At 34.9% G+C, this 24812-nt stretch overlaps 2 protein-coding genes and 1 non-coding gene across 5 annotated transcripts in view; all 3 read right to left on the bottom strand.

The window, feature by feature from the left end:
* Nucleotides 1-5152, bottom strand: part of LOC116111065 (glucan endo-1,3-beta-glucosidase 8-like) — a 29175-nt gene extending 24023 nt beyond the window's left edge. The window contains exons 1-2 of the mRNA XM_031397269.1: nucleotides 4885-5152; nucleotides 4007-4228 (exon numbers count right to left, since the gene is read on the bottom strand). Of these exons, the coding sequence (XP_031253129.1) occupies nucleotides 4007-4228; nucleotides 4885-5152 (490 nt within the window). The remainder of the gene's footprint in view (nucleotides 1-4006; nucleotides 4229-4884) is intronic.
* Nucleotides 5153-16948: 11796 nt separating this feature from the next.
* TRNAG-GCC lies at nucleotides 16949-17019 on the bottom strand. Its single transcript has one exon. It is a non-coding gene; the product is annotated as a tRNA-Gly (tRNA).
* Nucleotides 17020-17624: 605 nt separating this feature from the next.
* Nucleotides 17625-24652, bottom strand: LOC116111092 (tRNA(His) guanylyltransferase 1-like). 3 transcript variants are annotated; one of them, XM_031397299.1, is made up of 13 exons: nucleotides 24164-24267; nucleotides 23875-24006; nucleotides 23713-23757; nucleotides 22280-22449; nucleotides 22068-22153; nucleotides 21794-21901; nucleotides 21223-21479; nucleotides 20684-20798; nucleotides 20532-20576; nucleotides 19774-19870; nucleotides 19491-19576; nucleotides 18809-18916; nucleotides 17625-18201 (listed from the first exon to the last, which is right to left on the bottom strand). In XM_031397299.1, the coding sequence occupies exons 1-13, from the start codon at nucleotides 24265-24267 to the stop codon at nucleotides 18067-18069; spliced, it is 1488 nt and encodes a 495-aa protein (XP_031253159.1). In that variant the 3' UTR covers nucleotides 17625-18066. The 3 variants fall into 3 exon arrangements, with proteins under 3 accessions (XP_031253159.1, XP_031253158.1, XP_031253157.1); XM_031397298.1 differs by having other exon boundaries at nucleotides 19774-19957; XM_031397297.1 differs by having other exon boundaries at nucleotides 17632-18201; nucleotides 19774-19943; nucleotides 20667-20798; nucleotides 24164-24652.
* Between the last annotated feature and the right edge of the window lie 160 nt (nucleotides 24653-24812).

A 24812-nucleotide genomic window follows, 5' to 3' on the forward strand; every position in this document is an offset into this window, starting at 1 on the left:
ACTATTTTAATTTATATATTTTTTGCGTTGTTTAAATTTATTATGTTTTTGGATTATGCACAAAGATTTTTTTTTAGCTTTAACTTTTTCTTGAACTTTAAATTTATTATGCTGGGGGTATATAGCATATATAAGAAAATGAATGTTAACTCTTTAAATAATAAAATAGAGATGAATGGTATTTATAGAATTTATGGGAGGTCATAAGAAAAAAAAATTAATTTTAAAACTTGAAAATGGGTGTCTTTAAAAAAAGGGGTGCAAATAGCTTCACTTTAAGTTGGGAGTGGTGTTATGAGAGCCCAACTAAAGTTCTCTCTAAGTCCCATTTAATATAAAATTCATAATAAATATTTAATAAATCAAATAAAAAATTAGATAATAAGTATATCATGAGACTAAAAACAAAAAATACATAATATTTTTCATAACCACTTTTATCTTCCATTTGATCTTTTTCCATGAAAGCTATCAAGAGAGAGTTTGTGTATTTATAGTTGAGCTGAAATCTTAAACAAAATCTCTAAGTCTACCCTGCTTACAATTCTTTTTAAATTGAACCTCTATGATGACATCCGGTTAAGCTTTATCCAATCTTTTCACTCAACTATATCTCATCTTTTGAAGGGAAATTATGATTTTCATAAGCATTTTGGTATATATATATTCAACTCTAGGGGATTCTGTTAAATTATTTATAGGAAGCATTTACATTGAAGAAATAAAGTAACAAAAAGAATTTGGGGGTGATAGGGGAATTCCGAGTTTGAAGAAGGAGGATGGTGTGGGTGGAAAAAGCTGCGGTTTGTAGGATTCCGAAATTGTTGAAGCATTTGGGTGTGGTAGTGAAGTAAAAAAATTCCTTCCTTTAGTATTATGCTAGTGAAAATGGGATGTAAATGAGCTCCCATGAAGTTGTTAATGGCTGAGAGAGTCAAGGGAATGTCAACCCGAAGCTAGGGAATGGTTCTAATGGTTAAGATAGTTTTATTAAAGATGGGCAAGCAAAAGTTAATGAGGTTACCAATGATATCCCCCCCATTCCAACAACACCACACCCCACCCCCCCCCCCCCCCCCCCCCCCCCCCCCACACCACCCCGGTCTTCCAAGCAAAAAGCCAATTGGTAGCTGATGAAAAACCGGTGAAAAGGGTGGAAGGAGCTTGGAAACAGTTCTAATGTCTCCCTTGAATATGTTAAACCAAATCTAAGCAAGGTGGGTATAAGATTAGAATTTTAATTCCTAGTGAAGTTCGGCATTTAACACCCACCTCAAGGTACTTAACTTTATTTATCCGTAAACCTTTAGTTGAATTTCGTTGGAGTTATCTTGGACAAATATTAAGAAAATTCTTTAAAATTTATTAGGGGTAAAATGGTCATTTCACTCATATTGATGAAAGAGTGGGGAGTGAAAGGAAGTATAATATATGGAGAAGATAACAGAAATGAGGGCAATTATGTAATTGACTAAAGGATATGATGAAATTTCTTGGAAAATCAAGGGTAAAATGGGAATATATATATATCCACTGTTTCTAATCAAGTAGTGAAAACATAAGAAATAACATCAATTCACAAGGAAACACAAAAAAAAATTTACTAGAAAACCCTCTTCAATGTGAAGAGATAAAAAAACCACGCTAATCTAACGATCCACTTAAATCCAATATAATCAAAAGAGTACAACAACCACAAATCCAGCAAAATATTCTAACAAATTTAGAGCTCAATCACAACTCTAACAAAGTGAAATACACAAGGGTTTACAAAGAGATGGATTACAGTCACTCCAAATCCAGATCCAGACGTTAACATTCTAACTCAATCGCTATATTAAAGATCCACACATCCTCTTCTTATTGACCCAAAAATCAAGTTAGAATGGTATACCTAAAGATCTAAATAATATGATATTATTATTTAAAGATGAAAGAGTAGAAGTAATGTATACCTGAAGATCTTCAATTTAACACGATTTCCACTTCATTATGTTCTGAAAATGTTCATGATATCTTCATTTTGAATTGTAGCAACACTGTAAACTACTAAGCAATTGTTCATCCACTCGTCTCCCATTCGATTACGCAAAGTATTCTTAAAAAGATTCATTGCAGAGAACACCCTTTCAACTGTTGCAATAGCCATGGGCAAAACTAGTGCTAATTTAATAAGCAAGAAAACTTTGTCGTAAGCAACATCCTTCTTAAACTCAACCATTTTTTTTTTTTTTTTTTTTTTTTTTTTGCAAGATTGGCAATCCCATCAACATGAGTGAAATTGGCGTTGGTGCTCACATCCTCATAATAGTTTTCAAGTTGACTATCGAGCAACCAAATATCGTGTTAAGGAAAATCGGCAATATAGAACTTTGCAAACTCAAGTAATCTGTCTTTGTTAAATGCAGCAAAAGAGTTACTTGGATCAAGAGATGTCATACACTGAAGCAACCTCATATTTACTTCATCAAAACGATTATTGAGTTATTCTTGAATGTAATCTAATACTGTGTACATTAATTCCATCTTAAAATGATGTTTATTCGTAATTGGCTTAATCTGTCGTTTTGTCCTCCCAAAATTATCTTCCATGTTCTTCGGGATTGGTATGTCATTATCTTTACACAGATCATAAGCTTCTTTCAACAATATGTCGAAGCAAGTGTCTTCTGTGATAAAAACTGCTATTATGGTATTTCAAAATACCAAATTTTAATTGCTTTGGACTGTTATGTGATTTTAATCGCTTTTGGACTATTATGTGTTAAAAGCAATTGAAACTTTAATTGCTTTTGGACTGTTATGTGCAATTGATATTGAATATTGCTTTTTTGTTGGACTATTACGTATTAAAGGCAACTGAATTGTTCCAAGTTATTGCAATTCAAATGGGCAGTTATGGTTTTAAAAGCAATTGATTAACATCGGTTACAGCAAGGGAAATGGGCAGAATTTCAAGTATAAAAAGGGGGTGGTTTTCTCATTTGAAAGACACAACTTTTCACTTGAAAAATCTTTATTTCTCTGTGTTTTTTAACTTTTCAGCTCTCCGTCACCACTGTTACTTTTCTTATATTGTTCTAAATCTCTATTAGAGTGTGCACTCTATAAGAAGATTCGTCATTGTATCTTGGAGGTCAATCCGCTGTTGAGCTTTGTTGCACCACGAAGATTCTTCCAGTAGGGGTGGAATTCTAATCTTAAGGACAGTGCTTTTGCACGCCTTGATGCTGCTGTCTTGCTACTATTTTGCTACTATGTTTGTTGCTATTTCACTGTTGTATTGTTGCTGTCTCCCTACTGTTTCACTGCTGTTATTCTATTGTTTCATTACTGTTCTTTCATTACTGTTCTTTCACTGGTTTGCTGCTGCTGTTTTGCTGCCAATTTTTGTATTGAAATCCAACATCTTCATTTCTCAATTTATGCAATCGACGCTTTGAAATTTGTACAAACTGCATGACATTAAGAAGATCTTGATCTTTTCTTTATAATGCTTGTAACGGTTCATATATGATTCCCAATACTTTCTTCATTAAGAATAACAAAAAGATGAATTCAAAATTCTCCATGATTCGCAATAACCTCCTTGCTTGACTTTTGTTTTGCCAATCATCTCCTTCACTCTCAATCACTCTGAGCACACCAACAACAGAAGAAAATAAATTTATGATACTATGAATTGTCCCTATGTGTGAACCCCAACGTGTATCTCCTAGTCATTTAATAGTGCATTCTTGATTTAAACTGCTTCCTGTCTGAGTATCACCATTAGAAATCAAAAATATCACATATTCACATTGTTTATCACATAGAAGATCTCTGTGCTTGAAAGATGCTGCTACAGTGTCTGCTAACGTAAAAAGAGTTTAAAAAAATTCACCCAATCCTGAATGTTTACTTACAACTTTGACTAGCGCCAATTGGAGTTGATGAGAGAAACAATGGACGTAGAAAGCAAATTTATTTTCTCTCAATATCAAAGTCTTCAAACCATTGAACTCACCCCTCATATTGCTTGCTTCATCGTAACCTTGGCCCCGTAAACTTGTCAAACTCAATCCATACTTTACAAAAAAGGCATCTATTGCAATTTTCAAAGACTTTGCAGAAGTATTCTTAACATGCACAATCCCCATAAAATGTTCAATAACACAACCTATTTTGTCCACATAGTGAAAAACAATAGCCATTTGTTCTTTCATTGCCACATCACGAGATTCATCAACTAGTAAAGAAAACAGTTGTTTATCTCTCACAATTTTGCAACAATTTTCTTGCTCGTCAAATGAGCATAAACACTAGTTAGTTGCCTCTAGATTTTGGGGCCATCATTTGATGGTTTTTCGGAGCATTTCCCAGCACAACTTTCTTTATGTTGTCATTGTGATTGGATAGAAACTTCAATAGTTCCATAAAGTTACCTTGATTTTCATATTCAACCGACTCGTTATGACTACGAAATGCTAATCCCTAATGTAAAAGGAATCTAATGCAATCAATTGATGCATTCAAGCGAATGCAATAGTCCAATTTACCATTTTTCGACACCCAAGCAAGATTTACATCGATCTATTGCCTTTGGTTCATCAAATCAACACACTTGGCATGACATTGGTTATGAGTACTAGAATGATCACCAACATGTTTTTTCACTTTTGCTTTGTCTTTCCAGTTATTATATCCGTTATTCACAAAAACTTCACCACCTGCTTGGTCACCATAATTGGGTTTGAAAATATAACAATTCAAATAGAAGATTGCATCTTTTGCCACACTATATTCCATCCAACGTGAACCTTATTTGCACCATTCTGATGTAAACCTATGCTTTTTATCTCCAAAAGGAGTGAAATGAAAGTTGATCTTTAAGTTGGCAAAGACCTTTCAACAAGTATGCTCTTCGAACTTCCTCTTTTTGTTTGTCAGTACAACAAAGCTCGTTAATTGGTATCCTTAATCCTGGGTCAGTTTCAAGCTCATCTAAATTGAACAACCCGATTGAAGGTTGAGCTTCTTTTACTTTGTGGTGTTGTCGCTGTTGTGGGGCTTCTTTTTCTAATGGGGTTTGATTAACCTCAATATCAGTAGAGTCTCCATCAACATTTTTCGCTGGACTTTTCTTCAGTCTCTTAAAATAATTGGATATCATAATCTTATTTGTTAATGCTTTGGATTCCAAATCCAATAAACATATAATGAGTTAGTACCAAAATGGGATCCCAAAAATAAGAGACAAAGAGATTCCTATAAAAAAATAATAATAATAATTTAGCAACTTAATTTTCTCTTGAATAAGATACATGAACAAACCATGATACATTTAAACACATGATACATGATACATAAGACATATTTTAATTTAACACACCAGACATGATATATTTAAATATTTAATTGCCTCCAATGAGAGATGGAGACATGAGTGAGAGAAGTTGAGAAGGGGATTTTTATATATTCAGTTTTGATAATCATAAATCAAGACATACGTACATTCATTACGACGATTGTTTTGTACTAAAACACAAAATTTTGGTCAATTTTCTCATACAAGATTCTGAAAATTTTATTCTTTTGTGTAAATTATCGATAGAAATATTATTGCAGATTTAAAATAAATAAATAAAAACATCTATAAGAGAGGATGACTATATAATACATACCCAACAAATCCACCAGCAAATCTTGATCTTCAATCTGGCTAAAGTATTGCAGCTTGCTCAAAAATGTTGCCGATGTTATGCAAAGAATGGCTACAGCCTACAGGAATATTTTTGCTGTTACCAATACTTGTAGCCCACAAAAGATAAATATCACTTACAATGTTGCTCACTGGTGGCTCAAGTTGATCAAGAAGCTGCTCAATGGGGGATTTTTTTAATTTCTAGTTCAAGGTTGAGCCTTAACCATCATGTAAAAGGGAAGTTGGGAATTGGGGAAGAAAAAGTTGTATATACAAAAGACAAAACCTAACTTTTTCATTTTTTAACTTTTTACTTTTTTTAACCTTTCAAAAAAACTTTGCAATTTTTTTTTTTAAAGTTTAGGGCAGGCCTAGGCCTACCCTCAAGGGGCCTGGGTTCACCCCTGTACGCCACCCTTCACCTAAGTGCTCTCAAATTTCTTCAACAAATTCCAAAGCAACTTCATAGGATTTGGCTTAATCTTTGTAGATTTTCAATCCTAAAGCATTCATAGGTAAGATTCTAGCACCAAGATGTGAGATTAAACTTTAAAGTTTTAAGTTCTTGTGGTTTTATATGATTTAGGTTCAAGAAGAAGAGAGTTTTAACAAAGGGAGGTTATATTACTAGTATTGCTCAAATTTAAGGTAAGTAAACCCAACTTTAGCTTTGATTTGACCAATAATTGTGTAGAGTATTCTTGTATGTTTGTATGTGCTTGTATGGTGAGAATTATTGGTTGAATTAATGTTGAATGATGTGTAAATCCAACCATGAGAAGTAGTTCATATGTATACGGTGAATTGGTGGAAGTTTGGATGAAATATGGAAGAATTGTTGTTGAATAATGGAGTGATGATTTTTGGTCAGGTTTGAGATTAACTATAGGGAGTTTTTGCTCCAATTTTGGTGGCTTGAGATAGATGTGGAAGTGTAGTCAATTTAGTATTTGCATGTGCATGTAAATTGTTTGATAAAAATTCAAAGAGAAATGCATGTATGAGTATGTTAGCTTGTTGCTTTGTTATGGCCTTGTTGATGGTAGAGAATGGTAGCTATGTAATGATATATTTATATGCTATAATGCATTCTTAAATTTAAGTACTTAAATTTAGAAAGAATAGCGAAGAATAAGCTTGGTTATATATATAAGTGAGAATATTAAAGAAAAATGTTAGTAAGAAGTGAGAGAATGAAAGAAAATAAATTGCTTGTAGATTCATTTATTAAAGACTATATTTGAAGAATTTACATAATCTGAATTTTTATTTAGAAGAAATATAAAATGTTATATTAGAAGGTTGTTGTGATGGGGAACTCGTGAGTGACAGAGAAGTAGAAAATTCCTACATGCACGCTGCCATCAGTGGGTGGCCTCATAATAGAAAAGCAGAATTTGTAAAGTCCGTTAGAAGTGCATGTGGATGAGGGCTATATCTAGAAAGAATTTCATAACACACTCACATGGCTAGGGTTCCAAATCCATGCCTCAACCTAGTCCGATCGGCAAATCAAAATAGAATAAAGAAAAATAAAAGAGAAACAGAATAAGGAATAGAAAACAAAAAAGAAAAATTTATTTCTTAGAAAAAGTTTATTTATTTGTGCATATGTATTACACTACTTCTACTAACCAGAATTTCCTATTGTGTTCAGTGATATTCCAGTTTTTATTAATTGTGCTTGCATGTTAGTAACTAACAAATTAGAATATTAGAAGAGAATGGAGAATAATAGAAAAGCTTAAAGTGAGAAAGGAAAGCCAAAACATGAGTAAAGGAGGAAGAACAGTAGTTTAGTTTGATTTACTTACTGAGCAATTAGTGTTCACTCCGTTAATTTTACCGTTTTACTAGATGAGATACAATTGGGTGGGACGTCAATTAGCGGAGGAGTTTGGCACTACTATCCGAGAATATTTTGTACTTATTTATATAATTTAGTTGACTTATGTAGAGATATGTATATAAATTAAAGTTAGTGTTTTGGGCTTTATATCAAGGTTCTGAAACCCGGACTGGACCGGGCGATCGAACTAGTCGGACCGTCACCCGCTTACATTTCCGGTTTGAAGAGAGCAAATAACCGGGATTTGCCATTAAGCCGTTTCAAACCGCGGTTGGACCGTCGTACTGTAGCAAACCGACAGTCCAACCGTTATTTAACAAATTTCCGGTCCACACATTTCCGGTTTAACACATGAAATTAAAAAAAAAATTTAAAAATTCAAAACAATCACATGCGCACACAAAAAAGTCAAACTGTCAAACTCAAACCAAACCCTCAAAATTTTTATTAAAAAACACATTTTTAATTTGCTTTTTGAGCTACAGATACACTGATACAGAGCTGTCTCCCTTCTTCAACTTCTCACTTTTTCATCTGGTTTGCTGTTTGCTACTGCCATTCACGATCTCCTCCACTCTCCAGTCTAGTCCTCCTCTTCGTGTCCTCCATTCGAGATCTCAGAAGTCAGATCTCCTTCAAGCTTTCAGCTAAGCTTCAGCGCCTCACGTCTTCACTCTTCAGTCTTCAAGTTTTCGGTCTGCAGTCTGCTCTACTTTGCTTCAGCGCTTCATTCTTCAACTTCCAGTCTTCTAGTCTTCAACGTGAATTCTTCAATCATCACCATCTCCATTGCTGATCTGCCGGATAAGTCATTTCAGCTCAGATTTCAGCTTCAGCCTTCACATCTGTTGCCGTCTGCTGCCATCTACGAGCTGCCATATGCCACCCGTCGTAGCTACCGTCTGCCAGCTTCAACCTCTGATGTTAGGAAAGGTTGTATCATTTTTTTGTTATTCTATGCTGTGGGTTTGTGATGTGATTACGATTATTAATTGTGGGTTGTTATTTGGTTTTATGGAAAATATCCAACTATTGTAAGGAAAGTGGTAGAGATGAAGATTTTTCAGTAGAAGCTTTTCCATGGAAGAGACAAGACGAAGGATAGTGAAGATGGGTGGCGTTATTTTGATTTTTGAATGATTTGTGATTAATTATTAATTAATATTTTTTATTAATTAAATATTTTCATTAATTTTGCTAGTAGTTGTTGATTTGGAATTAATGGTCTTTTAAAGAATATATTTATTGATTTTGTTTAGTTATTATTTTAATAATACAAAAACTATGGGCAGTTTACTCATTGTAATGTCTGAACTAGTGCCAAATACTCAAATGTCAGGACGCATTAACAAACATTAACGCAGTGTAGAATGTTGATAGTTTCCAAAACCAGGGGTGCTGATTGTAGATATGCAGCTTCAACCAGCATGCTGACGTCATGTCGGACCGGTCGGTCGGACCGGTCAAACCGTTCGAACCGGGAACCGGCCATTTGGCCGGGTTGGCTCCCGATCCGGTTTTCAGAACATTGCTTTATATTACATACTTATATACATATATATTTTCTAAGAAATATTTAGTGAGTTTTATTTTATAACTCTCAAAGAATTACTAGCTAGAGAATATATATTACACGGCATTAGGAGTCGACAAGTGGAGTAATTGTCTTTTTGGGCTTTTCCTTGAGAAAAAAATTGATATTCTTTCAAGTTAAGAGCTATGTTGACAAAAATTAGAGCCGTTTTGGTGCTGTGGGGGTACGTCTTATGGGCATGAGGGCTACTTGCTCAAGTTTCCGAACGAGGCTACTAAATTGGATGTGTTGAAAGGAGGAACATGGTTCATAGGAGGACAACCTTTCTTTTTGAAGTTATGGTCACCTAATTTGATTTCAGGCATGAATGGTGTGACAAGGGTACCCATTTGGGCAAAATTCTATGGGATCCCTCTTCAGCTATAGACTCCTAAGAGTTTAAGCCACATAGCAAGTGTTATAGATACTCCTCTTTATATGTACAATATAACCAAATCGGGTGAAAAACTTGAATTTGCTAAAGTGTGCCTTGCAATGGATTCTTCTTCAAAGTTTAAGGAGGAATTTGAGTTAGAATTACCAAATGGTGAGATTGCATTAATTTAGGTGGAATATGCGTGGAAGCCATATTCGTGTGCTTGGTGTAAAACATTTGGGCATGTCCAAAGAAATTGCCAATTGGCTTTCAGGGCAACTGACCCTTTGTTATCCAAAAAGCCAAATGTATTTCATGGGTTAGAGTGGAGACAAATTTATAGTAAGAAGAATTTGGATACTACCCGAGAAGTAAGTAAAGAGAAGGTAGAGGAAAAGAAGGAAGGTGAGGATTTGGGTGAGGCCGATTGTCCTAAGAATTGTGAGGTGAGTTCCCCTTCTTAAACTCTAACCAATTCGGAGTGCTTAGCCAAGAGCTTAATGGTAATGTGGGGGCTGATAATGGTATGATTGTGAATAGTGGGGTAAAAAATGTGATAGTGGAAGAGGGTAGATTAAATGAAGATAAGAGTGGTGAGGAGATTGATGTGGGTATATCTGTGTTTGATGTAGGGGAAATGAGTGGGGTCAAGGAGATTGTTCTTAGGAAGGAAAAGACTTTGGAGTCTTCATTGAGAGTGGAGATGGTGGGACCCGTGGCTAGTAGTGTGTAGGATAATGACCTTGAATCTTTTTTAGTTATTTTTTTTAGAAGTTGAGGAGAGTTGATGAGAAAGATGGAATGAATAGGGGATTGGAAGGGCTATCTAGAAGCCAAATGAAGAAGTTGGCTAGGAAGGGAAATATCACAAAAGATCTTAACCATAATTAAGACAGCCGCGTGGAACATTAAGGGTCTTAATTCCCCTATAAAGCAAAAGGAGGTTAGTAATTTAATTAGGAGTAACAATATTTGTTTATATGCAATTTTGGAGACTCTGGTTAGGGAGAGTAACAAGGATAGGGTAAAGAATTCTTTGTTTCAAAAGTGGTCTTTGGTAGATAATTACGTGGAGTGTGAGAGAGGAAGGATTTGGGTGAGATGGGGTAATGAGGTTGTGAAGGTTCAATTTTTGGCTTGTATGGTGTAAGCAATTCATTGTAGAGTGGAGGTGCCGAAAGTTACTTGTAATTTTGTTTGCTCCTTTGTTTATGGTCTTAATAGTCTAGGTGAAAGGCCTGAGCTATGGAAGGATTTGGAGCATCAAGCTAGTGTTTATGGCCAGGATAGTTGGGTTATAATAGGGGACTTCAACACCACTAGGAATATGGGGGAGAATATGGGTGGTTCCACAAATTGGAAGCCTCGTTGTGGTGACTTAGAGGAGTTGTGTAAAGGGGTTGAAGTTGATGTTATCCGTTTTGTTGGGGATTACTTTACTTGGAATAATAGAGGAGATGCAAATAGAAGAATTTGGTGTAAGTTGGATAGGGTCTTGGCCAATAAAAAATGGGGTTTGGGTTTTCCTTCATTATTGCCACGTTTCTCCCCCCAAGTGTTTCGGATCACAGCTCTATGATTCTTAATTGTGGATTACCAACTATAGGTAGGAGAACTCCGTTTAAATTCTTTAATTACTGGACGGAACATGAAGAGTTTCTTCCTTTAGTTGAGAAAGTGTGGAAGATGGAAGTGTTAGGCAACCCTATGTTTAGGCTTTTTCTTTCAAACTCAAAGCTTTAACGTTGGAGTTTATAGGGTTAAATAAAAAAAGAATTTTGGAATATATTCGAACGGTTTAAGGTGGCTAGGGAAGAGTTGATAGAATGCCAAAAGAATTTGGAGGGGATCCATTTAATGAGAACATCATCCAAGAGGAAATGGTCAAGACTACTAAGTTGTTTAAGCTTTCCAAGGCCGAAGAGTCCTTAGCCAAGCAAAAGTCAAGAATCAAGTGACTTAGAGAAGGAGATGCTAATACTTCCTATTTCTTTAAATGTGTTAATGGATGGAGAAACAAGAATAGAATTGTTTCCTTGAAGGTAGGGAATGATAGTTACACCAATGATGCGGGGAGAATTAAGAATGAGTTTGTGGATTTCTATGAAGACTTGTTCAAAGATAAAGAGAATTGCTGGAACTTCCATGGGTTGGAGAGATTAATTGAGCCTATTATTTCAGTGGAGGAAGCTAATGATATGGTAGTCGAGGTCACTAGGGAGGAAATCACCAAGGCTATGTTTGCGATGAATAAAAATAAAGCCCTGGGGCCAGATGGATATGGTGCCCTATTCTTTCAAAAAGCTTGGAATGTGGTGGGTAATGAGGTTATCTAGGCTATTTAACACTTCTTTATCTCGGGTAAGCTTCTTAAGGAACTTAATTGCACCATCATTGCCTTAATTCCCAAATGTGGGAATCCATCCTCTTGCCATGAGTTTAGACCCATTTCTTACTATAACACTATTTACAAATGCATCTCCAACATAATGGTTAATAGAATTAAAGGTGTGCTTCCCAAGGTTATTAATAAAGCATAAGTGGCCTTTGTTAGTGGAAGGAAAATTGGGGATAATATTCTACTCAGCCAAGAGTTGCTGCACCACTATGATAGAGATTCGGCTAAGGAGGGGAGGTGTGCTATTAAAGTCGATTTAATAATGGCTTATGATTGGGTGAGATGGGGTTTTGTTTTGGAGGTGCTTAAATTGTTTGGGTTTCCTATGCAATACATCAATTGGGGGGAACAATGTATCATAACCCCGAGGTACTCTATAGCAATAAATGGGGAGCTTGTGGGTTTTTTTTTTTTTTTTTTTTGGAGGTTCTAGGGGCCTAAGGCAAGGGGAACCTATCTCCCCTTACCTCTTTGTCATAGCCATGGAAGTCCTTTCTAGATTATTGGAAAAAGTGTCAGCCAACAAGGATTTCAAGTTCCATTAGAGATGCAAGGATTTAAAACTAACCTATCTTTGTTTTGCAGATGATTTGATGTTGTTTTGTAATGCCAACAAAGAATCCATTACTCGCTTGAAGAAAGCTTTGGATGAGTTTTCTAAATGGGCTGGTCTCCAAGCTAACCAATCCAAGAGTAACATTTTTTACTCTAGGGTTCATGTTGATGAAAGAAGAGATCTCTCTTCTGATTTCTGGTTCGAAGAAGGCAAACTTCCAATGAAGTATCTTGGTGTTCCTCTTATCACTAAGATGATTAGGTACTCGAATTGTAAACCTCTATTGGACAAAATCTTGGCAAGATTAATTAATGGAATAGTAATTTTCTCTATTATGCGGGTAGAGTTATGCTTATTAAATCCATCCTTTTCATAGTGAAATTGACTCTAAGTTGAGAGACTTCCTTTGGTTAGGGTCGGAGATAAAGAGTACTAAAGCCAAGGTGAATTGGGAGGAGGTGTGTGTTCCTAAGGAAGAGGGAGGTCTCGACATTTTAAAAAGCAAAAAATGGAATCAAGCAGCAATGATGAGAATGTGTAGAACCTTGCCTAAGCTAAAGGTGATTCGGGGTGGGCTAATTGGGTTAAAAACTATTTGATTGGTAAGAAAAGCTTTTGGGATATCTCAATCCCATGCAATGCCTCATGGGCTTGGAAGAGCGTTTTGAAATTTGAAGTGAAGTTAGGAATAGAATCCACTACATTGTCGGAAATGGGGAAAATATTCACTTGTGGCATGATAATTGGCACCCAAAAGGGCCTTTAGTGCAAGGGCACGACTCTAGGATTGTTCATGACTCGGGTCTTTCCTATTATGCTAAGGTTGGTGAGATTTGTGATGGAACTAGATGGAAATGGCCGGTGGCAAGAAGGTCTTTCCTATTATCCTTGGCTCTTATGGAAATTAAAGATTCGGTGGACTTCATCCCTTTGGGTAGGGATGATAGAGTTAGGTGGGATTTGAACCCGTCAGATTCTTTTACAATCAAAACAGCTTGGGAAGTTACTAGAACTCATAAGGATCAGGTGGATTGGCATCATCTTGTTTGGTTTCCAAGGGCTATCCCTCAGAACTCTTTCATCTTATGGCTTGCCATTAAAGGTCGAATGCAAACAAGGGACGAATTGGTAAGTTATGGAATTACTTCAACTGGATCTTGTTGTTTCTGTAATTGTAATATGGAATCCTTGGATAATCTCTTCTTCTCTTGTAACTTCATTAGAAACATTTGGTGTCGGCTTCTTGATGTGTGTCACTTGGGTTATGTGGTCCAACCTTGGCAAGATTATATTAGCCATATATCTTATAGATGGAAACCTAAAAAGCTCAAGTATGTCATTAGTAGACTTTGTCTAGGAGCTATTGTTTACCATATTTGGCGAGAGAGAAATAATAGACACTGTGGGCGTGATTGCCTTGATGCCATAACATTAGAGAATATGATTAAGCGGATTGTGAGGGGGAGGACAATGGAGCTTTCCAAAGTGAAGAAGTCCCCATTTAATGAAAGGCTTGCTCATAATTTGGTGCTACCTAATTCTATATTCGTGGGTTCTAAGGCATTTGAGTAAAGGTGATGCGTGGTTTCGAAAGCGCTCTCAGTACCTTGCTCTTGAGGAGGTTTGACTTCATTCTTTGGGGAGGCATGTGGTTGGGGGGTGCTAGTTGCATTCCTCCTAGGGTGGATGCTTTGATCCGAATGTTCTTGTTGGTTTGACTTTTGGGGGTGGATGGGTTGTATAGCCTCGAAGGTTACCGCCCTTTGGTATGCAATCTATTGCGAAGAGTTGGGGAGGTTTTTGTTTTTTGGAAACTAATGAACCTAACCTAGGGCATGTCTTGTGGTAGGTGGATTTCTTTGTATTCTTTAGTCTCTGTTTGGTTCCAGTTCTTTGAGAAGAGAAATGAGAAAAAAAAAAAAAAAAAAAAGATTAAGAGTTGTCTTGATAGTGTCATTCTTTTACTCCTAACCCAGGGCTTGTCCTGAGGTAGGTTGGTCGGTTTTTAAGCTTCTTGTACATTCATTCTTAGGGCTGTGCAAAACCGGGTACCCGCTCCGGTTTTAACCGAAAACCGGGTACCTGAAAATTTGGGTACCTCTAAAAAGGTACCCACTAACCGACCCAGTTTTACGGGTACCCGAAAATTCGGGTCACAAACTGGGTATCCGATTTATGACCCGAATTTGATTAAAAATTTAAAATTACACAGCAGCTTTGAAATTCATTTCTGAAAAAAGGCAGTTTTGTTTATTCATACTACTCATTCATTCAAGAATTTGATTTTTTTCTTTCTTTCATGCTTTCGCTTTTATTGAATGAATTGATTGAAGGCATTTGAATAGAAAAGAAAAGCTGCAGTTGGTAGAAAAATTTAAAGAAAAAGCATGGGAAACCTCCACTATCACCTTCTCCAAAAGCATGTGAAGTTTCACATGACTTGCGTGTGCTTCTCTTTGCAATGGAAAATGTGAAATCACCTGACATATTGCATGGGTCACATTAACCAACCCTATTTCTATTTCAATTTCAAACAACACACATAATGGAAGAGAGATAATAATAGACTGGAGAAGGCGAGAATCTGAATTTGAAAGTGAGAGAGATGAGTTTGAATGCGGCTATGCGCCTGTGTGTAGGTCCTACAGGACTTGAGTTGAGTATTGAAGTTGACGCAGTGACGAGTTTTAGTTTTAGGGCATAAGGGATTTCAGATTTGTTTCAGATTTGGGGCTTTTGCGGTTTTGTGTTTTGCCTTTGAAAATTGAAAGTCTACGTTTTTTATTTATTTATTTTATTTAATAAAACCGGGTATCAGGTTTTCTAAAATTAAATAACTGATACCCGAACCAAAAATTCGAGTATCTTATAAAAATTACCCGAAACCAATCCGAATTTTTGAGTACCCGAAAATTTGGATTCGGTTCGGCTACCAGTTTTTTTTGCACAGTCCTATTCATTCTCCCTTTCTATGAAAAGTTTACTTACACAAAAAAAAAATATATATATATATATATATAATAAAAAATAAATAAATAAATAAATAGTAATTTGGGTTCCTTCATCAATTGGTTTGGGTCTACATATGAATAAGGCCCATTAATTTGAGATTAATTGCATCAATTAGTTTGGGCCTAGTTAATTTTTTTTGATCCATTTGTTAATGTAGTGCATATCCCTCATTGCATTTGGATGGGTAGCAATGCGAGCACCTGAATGTAGATTGTCTAAGCACTACGCAAGTTGCCAGAATGATGATTCTGATAGGCGAATGTTGCTATCACAAAACAAACGTACCTGTAAAGGAGGGAATGCATATCTGATGAACAGTGTCTGACAGTGGCGCCATAAAGCAATTCTCTCTTCAGTGACATCCCAAAGGAACTCTTTCCATTCAGCCACCATGGATTCAGCCTAAAATGAGGTGTGGACAAAAGTCAACATTGACAAGTTCAAGAAGAAATTATCAACAGGTTCTTAGAGATATGGCAGGCATGATAAAGGGATTCAGACAAAGGGTATGTAGCAGAGTCAATAACAACATGAAAGGTATTACAAACTGAACCCAAATAATTGAAGATCATCATCGAGAAGTCAAAGCTAACCACAACCGCAAACTACGACACCTTACTTTGGGCTCTCAAGAAAGTTGGGGTCTCGAACTTGAAGATCATCATCGAGAAAGGGGAGAACAACATTTTCCTGCCCAAGGTTTGATGAAACGGCACTTTCCCACCCTTCATTAGATTCTGTTATGTTTTCCATTAATATTTTATTGAAAGAACGAAAATACATTTAAATATTTGACTTTATAAATTTTTTATTATTTTTTAATTAGCCAAAAAGTCAAATATTAAAAAATCAAAAAAGAAAAAATAGTTAACCCCACCTAAAAAGTTAGGAGAAATACTATGGAATTGTTTAAAGTTAAATAACCTTAATATTTATTTATTTATAATGTTGTCAATATTTCATCCACCATTATTCAATAATCTACTAAATTTATAATGTTTTTCATAATATAATGTTTTTATTTTTACTTTAACATAGAAAATCAATATTCTTAAGTTATTGAAAAAATAAAGGAAAAAAAATATCTTTACACTTGAACTTATAAATAATCGAGCAAAAACTCTGACTTAACTAAATTTTAATTTATAATAAACTAATTAAGAAATAAACTATTTAAAAACATGTTTGTCTTTTCAATCAAATATTAACAGAAAACACGAATAGAATCTGACGAAGGGTTGGAAAGTGTCATTTTGAAACTTGACAAGTCGGAAAGTGTCATTTCGCTAAACCTTGGGTGGGAAAATGTTGTTCTCCCTTGAGAAAAATATAAACTAAAAATTTTATAAAAGTTAGAAAAAATTAAAAAATAACAAATATTCAAAAAATAAATAACTTATTGCAAAAGTTGGATTTCTTTCATATTAACCCAAAGAATTACGAACTCACGAATATTGGAGATTTCTTTCATATTAACTCAAAATCAGATAAAAGCAAAAAATGCACCAGCCGGGAATCGAACCCGGGTCTGTACCGTGGCAGGGTACTATTCTACCACTAGACCACTAGTGCTACCATGGTTGTCTTTTAAATAAATACTAATAAATATATTAAATTGAAATTTCTGAATACAGATATTTAACATCATTAAAGATAAATTGATCTAATTTGTAATCACTCATCTTTATCGAATTTTATGCATACCCATTATCATCCAGAACATCTGGTGTACGAGAAAGGCGTTTCATAAACGTGACAATTTTAAACCAAAACGAGAGGAGAAGAGTTGGATTATTTTTAAGTAAAACAATTCATGCAATTGTAAATGGTTAAGTGATCATTTATATTCTGATTGTTGCTAAATGGTAAAAAATTTAAGCAACTTCGATCCTCTTGTATGATTGAGTTTACGCTGATCTTAGGCAGTAATTAGTTTAGTTGATTGGATCTCTTAATATCGTAAAAAGGTCTTAAGATCGAATCTTGTACTTCAATACGTAAGCTCGAACAAAAAAAAAAAAAAAAAAAATTACGAAAAACGCAACAGTTGAAGACATGAACATGTTTCAGATTCCACTTTTAATTACAGAATATGAAATTTTATCGTTAATTGCCCATTTCCTAGGTATCTTGAAATTCAGAAGGAAAAAAAAAAAAATCACTCCAATTGATAACATCCCAATCAGGAAACACAAGACAGTTGAACTTTGCATCAGAAAATTCAACACTGATGCCATTTAACTTTTGCACTCATTTTTGCATGAAACTGAACATGGGAAAGAGAATAACAAAAAAAGATCTCGAGATTGCGACTGTGAGCGTGATTTCATTGTTTTGAGTAGCATAACATCTGATGTTAAGTTCATAACTAGGGAATTCCAACCAAAATCATGCAAAATGAGTGTAGAATAGATAAATATAAGAGATGCGACCTAAGAACAGGGCAACTTCTAAACTTCCTAAGCATCGGAAACTAAAGCCTTCGATGTAACGAAAGCAAGAAAGATCCCAGAGTTTCTAGTCTCTAAATTGTTTTACAGAGATCAATAGTAATTTCATAAATAAGACAGAAGAAGAGAAGCAACAAGATGAGAAGAAAAGCTGTGACCTGTTGTTACTTCATATTATAGGGGGCTCTTCGTCAAGGATGCTCGGGTGTGTTCTCCAAAAGCTTTGCTCAATTATATTACAGTGTGATACAATCACTTCACTCTGTAGCTTTTCTCCATTCTCAAACGGTGTAGTCTTCTCTGTCTGCAGACAATATGAATCTATCAGCCTGAGAAGTTAAATATATCAAGGGAAACTACTCTAGGAATCACTACCTGACTCATTAGAAATAATATGCATCGTCTCTACCCAAGTGAGGACAACAAATTCAACGTGATCTTTCAAACTATGTACATCAAATGGGTATGGGAGAAAAGTCTATAACAAAGGACAAGCTGGAAAGTGCATAAAGAAATTAAAGAGCTTTTGTTGTTTTTGAATATAATGTAGATCTAGCCTTCAAACAAACAATTTAGGTATAACCATTGCAGCAAGCACTGAAATAGCCAATATCTCGTCAATAGTTTTCATTAGTAGCTCCGTGTAGCACCCATCAGATAATGACCGCTGTTAAGATGAAAGACCGAAGTTTGGAATAAGAAAGGAAAAAGCCAGCTTAAATATGGAGCAAGTGGCTTATAAGTTAAGGCCAGGGCTGGAATCGAAGGCTAGGATTGAAATAAACAGGCAAAATATTTAACCCATATATATTCTATTTTTCACTCAACCATTCACAATAATCTTATCATGTTTCAGACTCTGTATATTACATAAATATTGAACTGTGTTTCAGTTAGGAGAATAAGTAAACCTCAATTCGAAATATAGATGAGCCCTGACGGAATATCACTGGTAATTTGTTGTAGTCAATACTGAATTTCTGCAAAAGCAGTTCATTCTTCTCCCGTGCTTGAGTACCCTGCAAGGAAGGAAAAATAAAAATCAAAACAAATTAATTGAGACACTTCATGTAAACGCCTCTCACTTAGCCATTGATTTCAATAAGGCTCCTACATGCATGACATCAATGTTATACTAAGTAGCATTGAAATAATTAAGGACAGAAAATATTTTTATTTATTTATTTATTTATTTTGGAGGGGGGGTGGGGGTGGGGGGCGAGAGAGAGAGAGAAAAAACTGATAAAGGACTCAAACAGAGACCCATGATCTCTGTAAGTATTGACAGTAATTCAGTATAGCAACAATCCATCTATATTAACATTACAGCCAACCACATACATGCATGAATGAAAGTGCTTCTCTATTCTCAACCTCATAATACAAGCAATAGGAATTAAAAAAAAGGAGAAAAAGTAAAACACCAGTGCAAAAGCATACATAACATGTTAAATGGATATAGAATTCGAATTTTGAAGCCAAAACAAAATCAATATGTATAAGAACCCCACATAGGTAAATATGATACATTCAGTAAGGTGATATTTAATGAAGAACAATTCCTGCTATCATAGCATGAAAAGAAACAACCACCTTTAAGCAACCTTGAGCTTCACTTTTGCTTTTACCAGACTTCACAAGCATCCAGAAACATGTATTATACTGATTATTGATGTGGCCTGTAAATCAATTATTTTTGTGAATCACGTGAATTACCAGAAAGTTCATAACAGTATTCAAAAAATAAAACTCAAACTTGAAGACATTATTTATTTTTAGAAAAAAAAAAATAAAAAACAGATTAATTCATTGATAAAATAAAACCTCCAAAATTTTAAGCATCCTCCCGAAAAATAAATAAAGAAAGAATACTCACAATCAACTTGTCTCCATGCCAGATAATCTCGAATAATATCAGATGATGGATAGCAGACAGCTCGTCCATCAAAAGAGGGAGGGTACTTCAAATCATTCTGTGGGAAGAATTCCTTCCATTTCAATACATACATAGAAGTGAAGAAGGAAACAATGACAGACACTATTTCACTGCAACGATTATACTGAGAATGAGTTTAACGTTAAAAATAATATGCTCATCAAGTAATACATATGCATGCAATGATGATATCATGTTTGACATAATTCCCTTAATGAATCAGAGAGAGTATGCAGCACAAGTGTGCTTTCTATAGCCAAAAAGAGATGGTAGGTGACATAAATCAAATGGGTTTTCACAAGAAAATTTACTCTACACATTCATCTTTTTTGTTTTTAAAGAAGAAATATATATATTTCTTTATCAAAATCTATAATTGGAACCTAAATACTTGGACAAATGTTTCTAGACAAAACTAGACATATTTGGCATATGAAAAAGCTATGTTTTATGCAAAGATAAACCACAAATCACTCCTCCATTTGAGTATTACTGTATTACTGGGAGCATGGACTAAAATTACCATAGTTTTTCCACTACCAATACATGTGACAAACATCAATAAGAGTTGAGTTTCATCATACAGAAGATTTCCATGAAGAAGATCTCTCCAAAAACAACTTTTTCAAGAAGTAGCCATAAATCAGATGTGAAAATGTTGGAATTGCCGAAAATTGTATGGGAAAGACAGGGCAAACCTTGCTCGCCTTTGAAAAAACGGAGATTCCCTCTTCAAAATAAAGCTGGAAGTGATAACAACAATGAAGGGATTAAATATTGGTAGAAGCATTAAGCAGAGCCAACATAAAATATAATAAAAACATATCAGATACCTGTACTCATCACTAACCCCATAAGCAAAGGTAATATCTTGAAACTCTTCTAGAACAGCCACTGCACATGAATTCATAAGGTTCAGAGCTTTCTCATCGTTGGGCTTCTCAAATTCATGAACTTCAGAGAATCTATCAAGAACCATAAAAAGTCTTGACTACTGTTTGCAGCATGTTAGGTGGGTAAACAAACAACAAAATCCCATGTATTACAAGTTTGAGACCAAAATGGTACATGCAATAGTAATCCATTCACAGAGACAGGAATAGTTAGTAGATTTTATGCACTTAAATTTTACATTTATTACATAGTGACTTCTCCGAATTTTGAGAGTAAATCTACACTCAAAATAAGTTTACTTCATAATTTATAATCCAATTCTATTGTCAATTATTAAGTATAACAGCAACAGGCACTTCTACTTGAATGAGTTGTCTTGATTTTTCAAAATATACTCGATGAATAAATTAACATAAAGTATCATCTTATATTTACTTTTTGTAATGAAACTCAACATATCAAGAAGGAGATATTGCTTTGTCAACAAAGCTTTACCTGTGAAAATGGCAGCCATCAATTCTAATTACGATCCATGCATATGGCATCAATTTGTTTTCAAATAGAAAGGACCTAACATAATCTGGTTTAATTTTGCCAACATTCTCTTCAAAACACCCCAACTCCTTAAGAAGACATGGATGCTCACTCCAAAAGTGTCTACCAGCTATATTCTCCGAGTGAACTATCCTCGGCTTTCTCCGCAGTCTTTTGACAGGAGTGCCATCCTCGTGATATTTAATAATATCTTCCACCTGTTGAAGAAAAAAGGAAATTAGAATTCATATGCAAGGCAGTGTAATACTTGTCCAGTATTACTTCTCTTGTCCACCCAACTAATTCACTTTGGAAAGTCAATCTAAAATTGCTTCATTTTCCCAAGTTGATCCTCAGTGAATTGCAGATTCATTTGTACCCCTCTCATGTTTGAATTAAAAAACAGCAAAATTTATGACCGATAAATTGTAAGCACAAAAATTCCAATGCAGTGGAATCTCCAAGAAACAAATTCACCGAGCCTTTATGATAATCAGTAACATAATTCTACATAAATAGATGGATGGATTACCTCTGTCTTGAAAACACAAGATCCCCGACGAAATAATTCAGGAAGATTTTTGTAGTTGATACCAAACTGCTGAAAAAGAAGCTCATTTTTATCTTGTTTTTGAGTTCCCTGCGGAGTCGAAAGACATAGGATAAGCAAAAATCAACACCGGGGTTTGATACACACACACCACCCACATATATGTATGCACAAGACTGTGACAATTATATTTCTATCAAAATAAATAATATACAAAGACAAGCACACAAGCACAAGCAGAATCTAAAATTAGCACCTTCAGAATTTCTTCTGCTTCCTTTTCAGTCTTTCCACTTTTAATCAGCATCCAAAGACAAGTGCTATATTGGTTATTCGTATGACCTGCCAAACCAAGCATGAGTTTAGTACCATCAGATTCAAGTAATTTAAAAAAAAAAAAAAAAAAAAAAAAAAAGCAATGGTATCAAAAAATGGTTTGTTTAAGTCCTGCTGTATAAAAGGACTTACAATCATTTTGTCTCCATGCAAGGTATGTTTGAAGAACCTCTATTGATGCACAACTTATGACTCGAGAATGGAATGAAGGGGCATATCTCAACTTCTCCTGAGGGAAGAACTCTTTCCATTTTGTGACATACATAGAAGTGAAGAATGATGCTGTGAGGGATAGAATTTTGCTGCATATTCAATTTCAAGAAGCATATAAATGATAAACAATTCCATCAAGGGAGAAAATCTAAATGGCTCATATGAAAGCCTGCATGTAAACATTTTTATGCATTAGAATAGGAAACTGATAAATGTATTTCTAAATTCTGCAGTCATATTAAATCATCCATTCCAAGCAGCACGGAAGAGTTCCTAGGTACTCCTAATCTTAAGCTTCCCATTACAAAGAAAAGGAAAATATCAATGTAGGTACGCTTCCAATACTTCACATGCATGCCTACTTTCACTTTCACCTCTCTAGAAAACGTTCAGAATGACAGTATATTAACTTATGCATATGTAAGATAGAATTGAGTTTATCTAATTTTTCAGTTAGCAAATATGTAAAAGAACACAAAATTGAGACAAAAACACTCTTACAAAGGCATACATACACAAGAAAAGCACAAAACAAACGAAGTAGTACAAATATCACCTAAGGTAAAGATTAACATATGATAAGCAAGAATATATGAGAACACAAAAAAGAGAGGCTCAAACTCTGATACGAAGGCTGTACACAAGAAATGGAACAAAAGAGTCTCCATAGAACATACGAAGGCTGTACACAGTGTTTAACAGATCTGGTTTATTGCGCTTTGATCTTTTTGGCAGATTATATTGAGATACTTCAAATGGTTTCCCTTTTCCTAAACATTACAATACTCTACATCCAGTGGCTGAACTTAATGAGGGCTAACCTCTCAATAAACGTTTCCAGCATTTTTTAAGGAGAAATGTTTTATTAGACAAATATGAAATAGTGACTCTTTTTTTTTTTTTTGTTTTTTTTTAATAAATTTCTCTCTTATATTATGTAAAGAGCAAACCACCTTGCAGAAAAACTTTATTTTTCATGTCTTGGATTTCTTCCTTTAAATCAAAGTAACTTTGAATCCTCATGTAAAACTTCTATCAAATTTTAAGCATCTCAATTTATAGATTTCTTTCTCTAAATTTCATCCATTTGTATTATGTGTCTTTGAATTGACTTTGAAGTTCTATTTCTTTAATTTTCTTTCTCTCATTTTTTTTGCCATATACAATTGTTTTGATTTGATTTTATAAATCTCTAAGTTTTCCTTCATATTTACAACCCAAGCTATTATAACTTTCTTGCTACACCTCTGCAGCTGTCCCCCATTACCACTTAATTTCTTACAACTTCATCAATAACACCATGTCAAATGAGATGCAATTACTAAAACAATTAAACAAAGTTGAACTAAAACCTGGCACGCCTCTGGTAAAACTTTGTCGTCTTCTTGAAAACAAAACTGCAAATTGCACCAGAGTAACACACACAGAATCAAATAATGTACAAATCATCCAAAACTGAACAACGCCACATAAATAAACAAATAAATAAATAAACAAAAAGTTGAGCCACCTACCTGTACTCGTCACTATAACCATATGAAAAAACTATATCTGGATACTCCTCCAACATTGCAACTGCACATGAGTTCATCAAATTCAAAGCTCTCTCATCATTTGGTTTCTCAAACTCATGAACTTGAGAAAACCTGCTATAACATTAACAATGAAAACAACCCATGTAAAGAAACCTCATAAGAATTAACATACAATCGAAAGTTCATTCATTTTTTAAGTTTCGTTTGTTCTCTTCAAAAAAAAAAAATAAAATAAAATAAAATAAAATAAAATCTTATTGAATACCACCTCTGAAAATCCCGGCCGTCGATTCTAACAACCATCAAGTTGGGCATGAAAACTTCATCTTCAACTTCAAAAGACTTCACATACTCATATCTGCTATTTGCCATTTTGCTTTTGCTTCTTTGTCCTCTCACAGAACTTCCATCAAACTTGGTGTGCACAAATAAAATCTTAAAATAAAATCACATACAAAAATCCTTTTATGCGCATTAAACCCTAAGTTGACACGTCACCACTCCACTCCCAGCCGCCAATTCCCTTCTCAGTTTGCACCACACCACCATAAAATGCCCCACGCGCCGCCGCTGCCGCAGCAACCATAAAACCGTACCGGCTGCTGCTCTTGCTCGCGCTTGTTTGCGGCTCTAGCTTGAAAATTGCTCTGAATTTGAATAATTTATCGTCATGAAGGAGAAAGAAAGAGAAACAGAGATGAATAAGTGCATATGAGAGCTGGGGTCTTTGGGGAAGGGAAGGCGAGATTCTGGGGTGAAATTGTTACAAATTGAAATCTATATTCATTGGAAAGTTTGTTTAGTCCAATATATTCTGATAATCACACTACAGTGCCTGTCAGTTAGGTGACTGCCGTTACTAAAAAGACAATGCAAGGCCACAAAAAACTCTTTTCAGAGTAAACTACTGTTCCCAC

Source organism: Pistacia vera, unplaced genomic scaffold, assembly GCF_008641045.1.
Source record: "Pistacia vera cultivar Batoury unplaced genomic scaffold, PisVer_v2 Contig625, whole genome shotgun sequence".
Classification (NCBI taxonomy): domain Eukaryota; kingdom Viridiplantae; phylum Streptophyta; class Magnoliopsida; order Sapindales; family Anacardiaceae; genus Pistacia; species Pistacia vera.

Coding starts and splice junctions, on each gene's coding strand:
- LOC116111092 (XM_031397297.1), bottom strand. CDS start 24,267: ATGGCAAATAGCAGATATGAGTATGTGAAGTCTTTTGAAGTTGAAGAT. Junction 22,154..22,279: donor TGCATGGAGACAAAATGATT/GTAAGTCCTTTT, acceptor TTGGTTTGGCAG/GTCATACGAATAACCAATAT. Junction 21,480..21,793: donor CTTGTGTTTTCAAGACAGAG/GTAATCCATCCA, acceptor TTTCTTCAACAG/GTGGAAGATATTATTAAATA.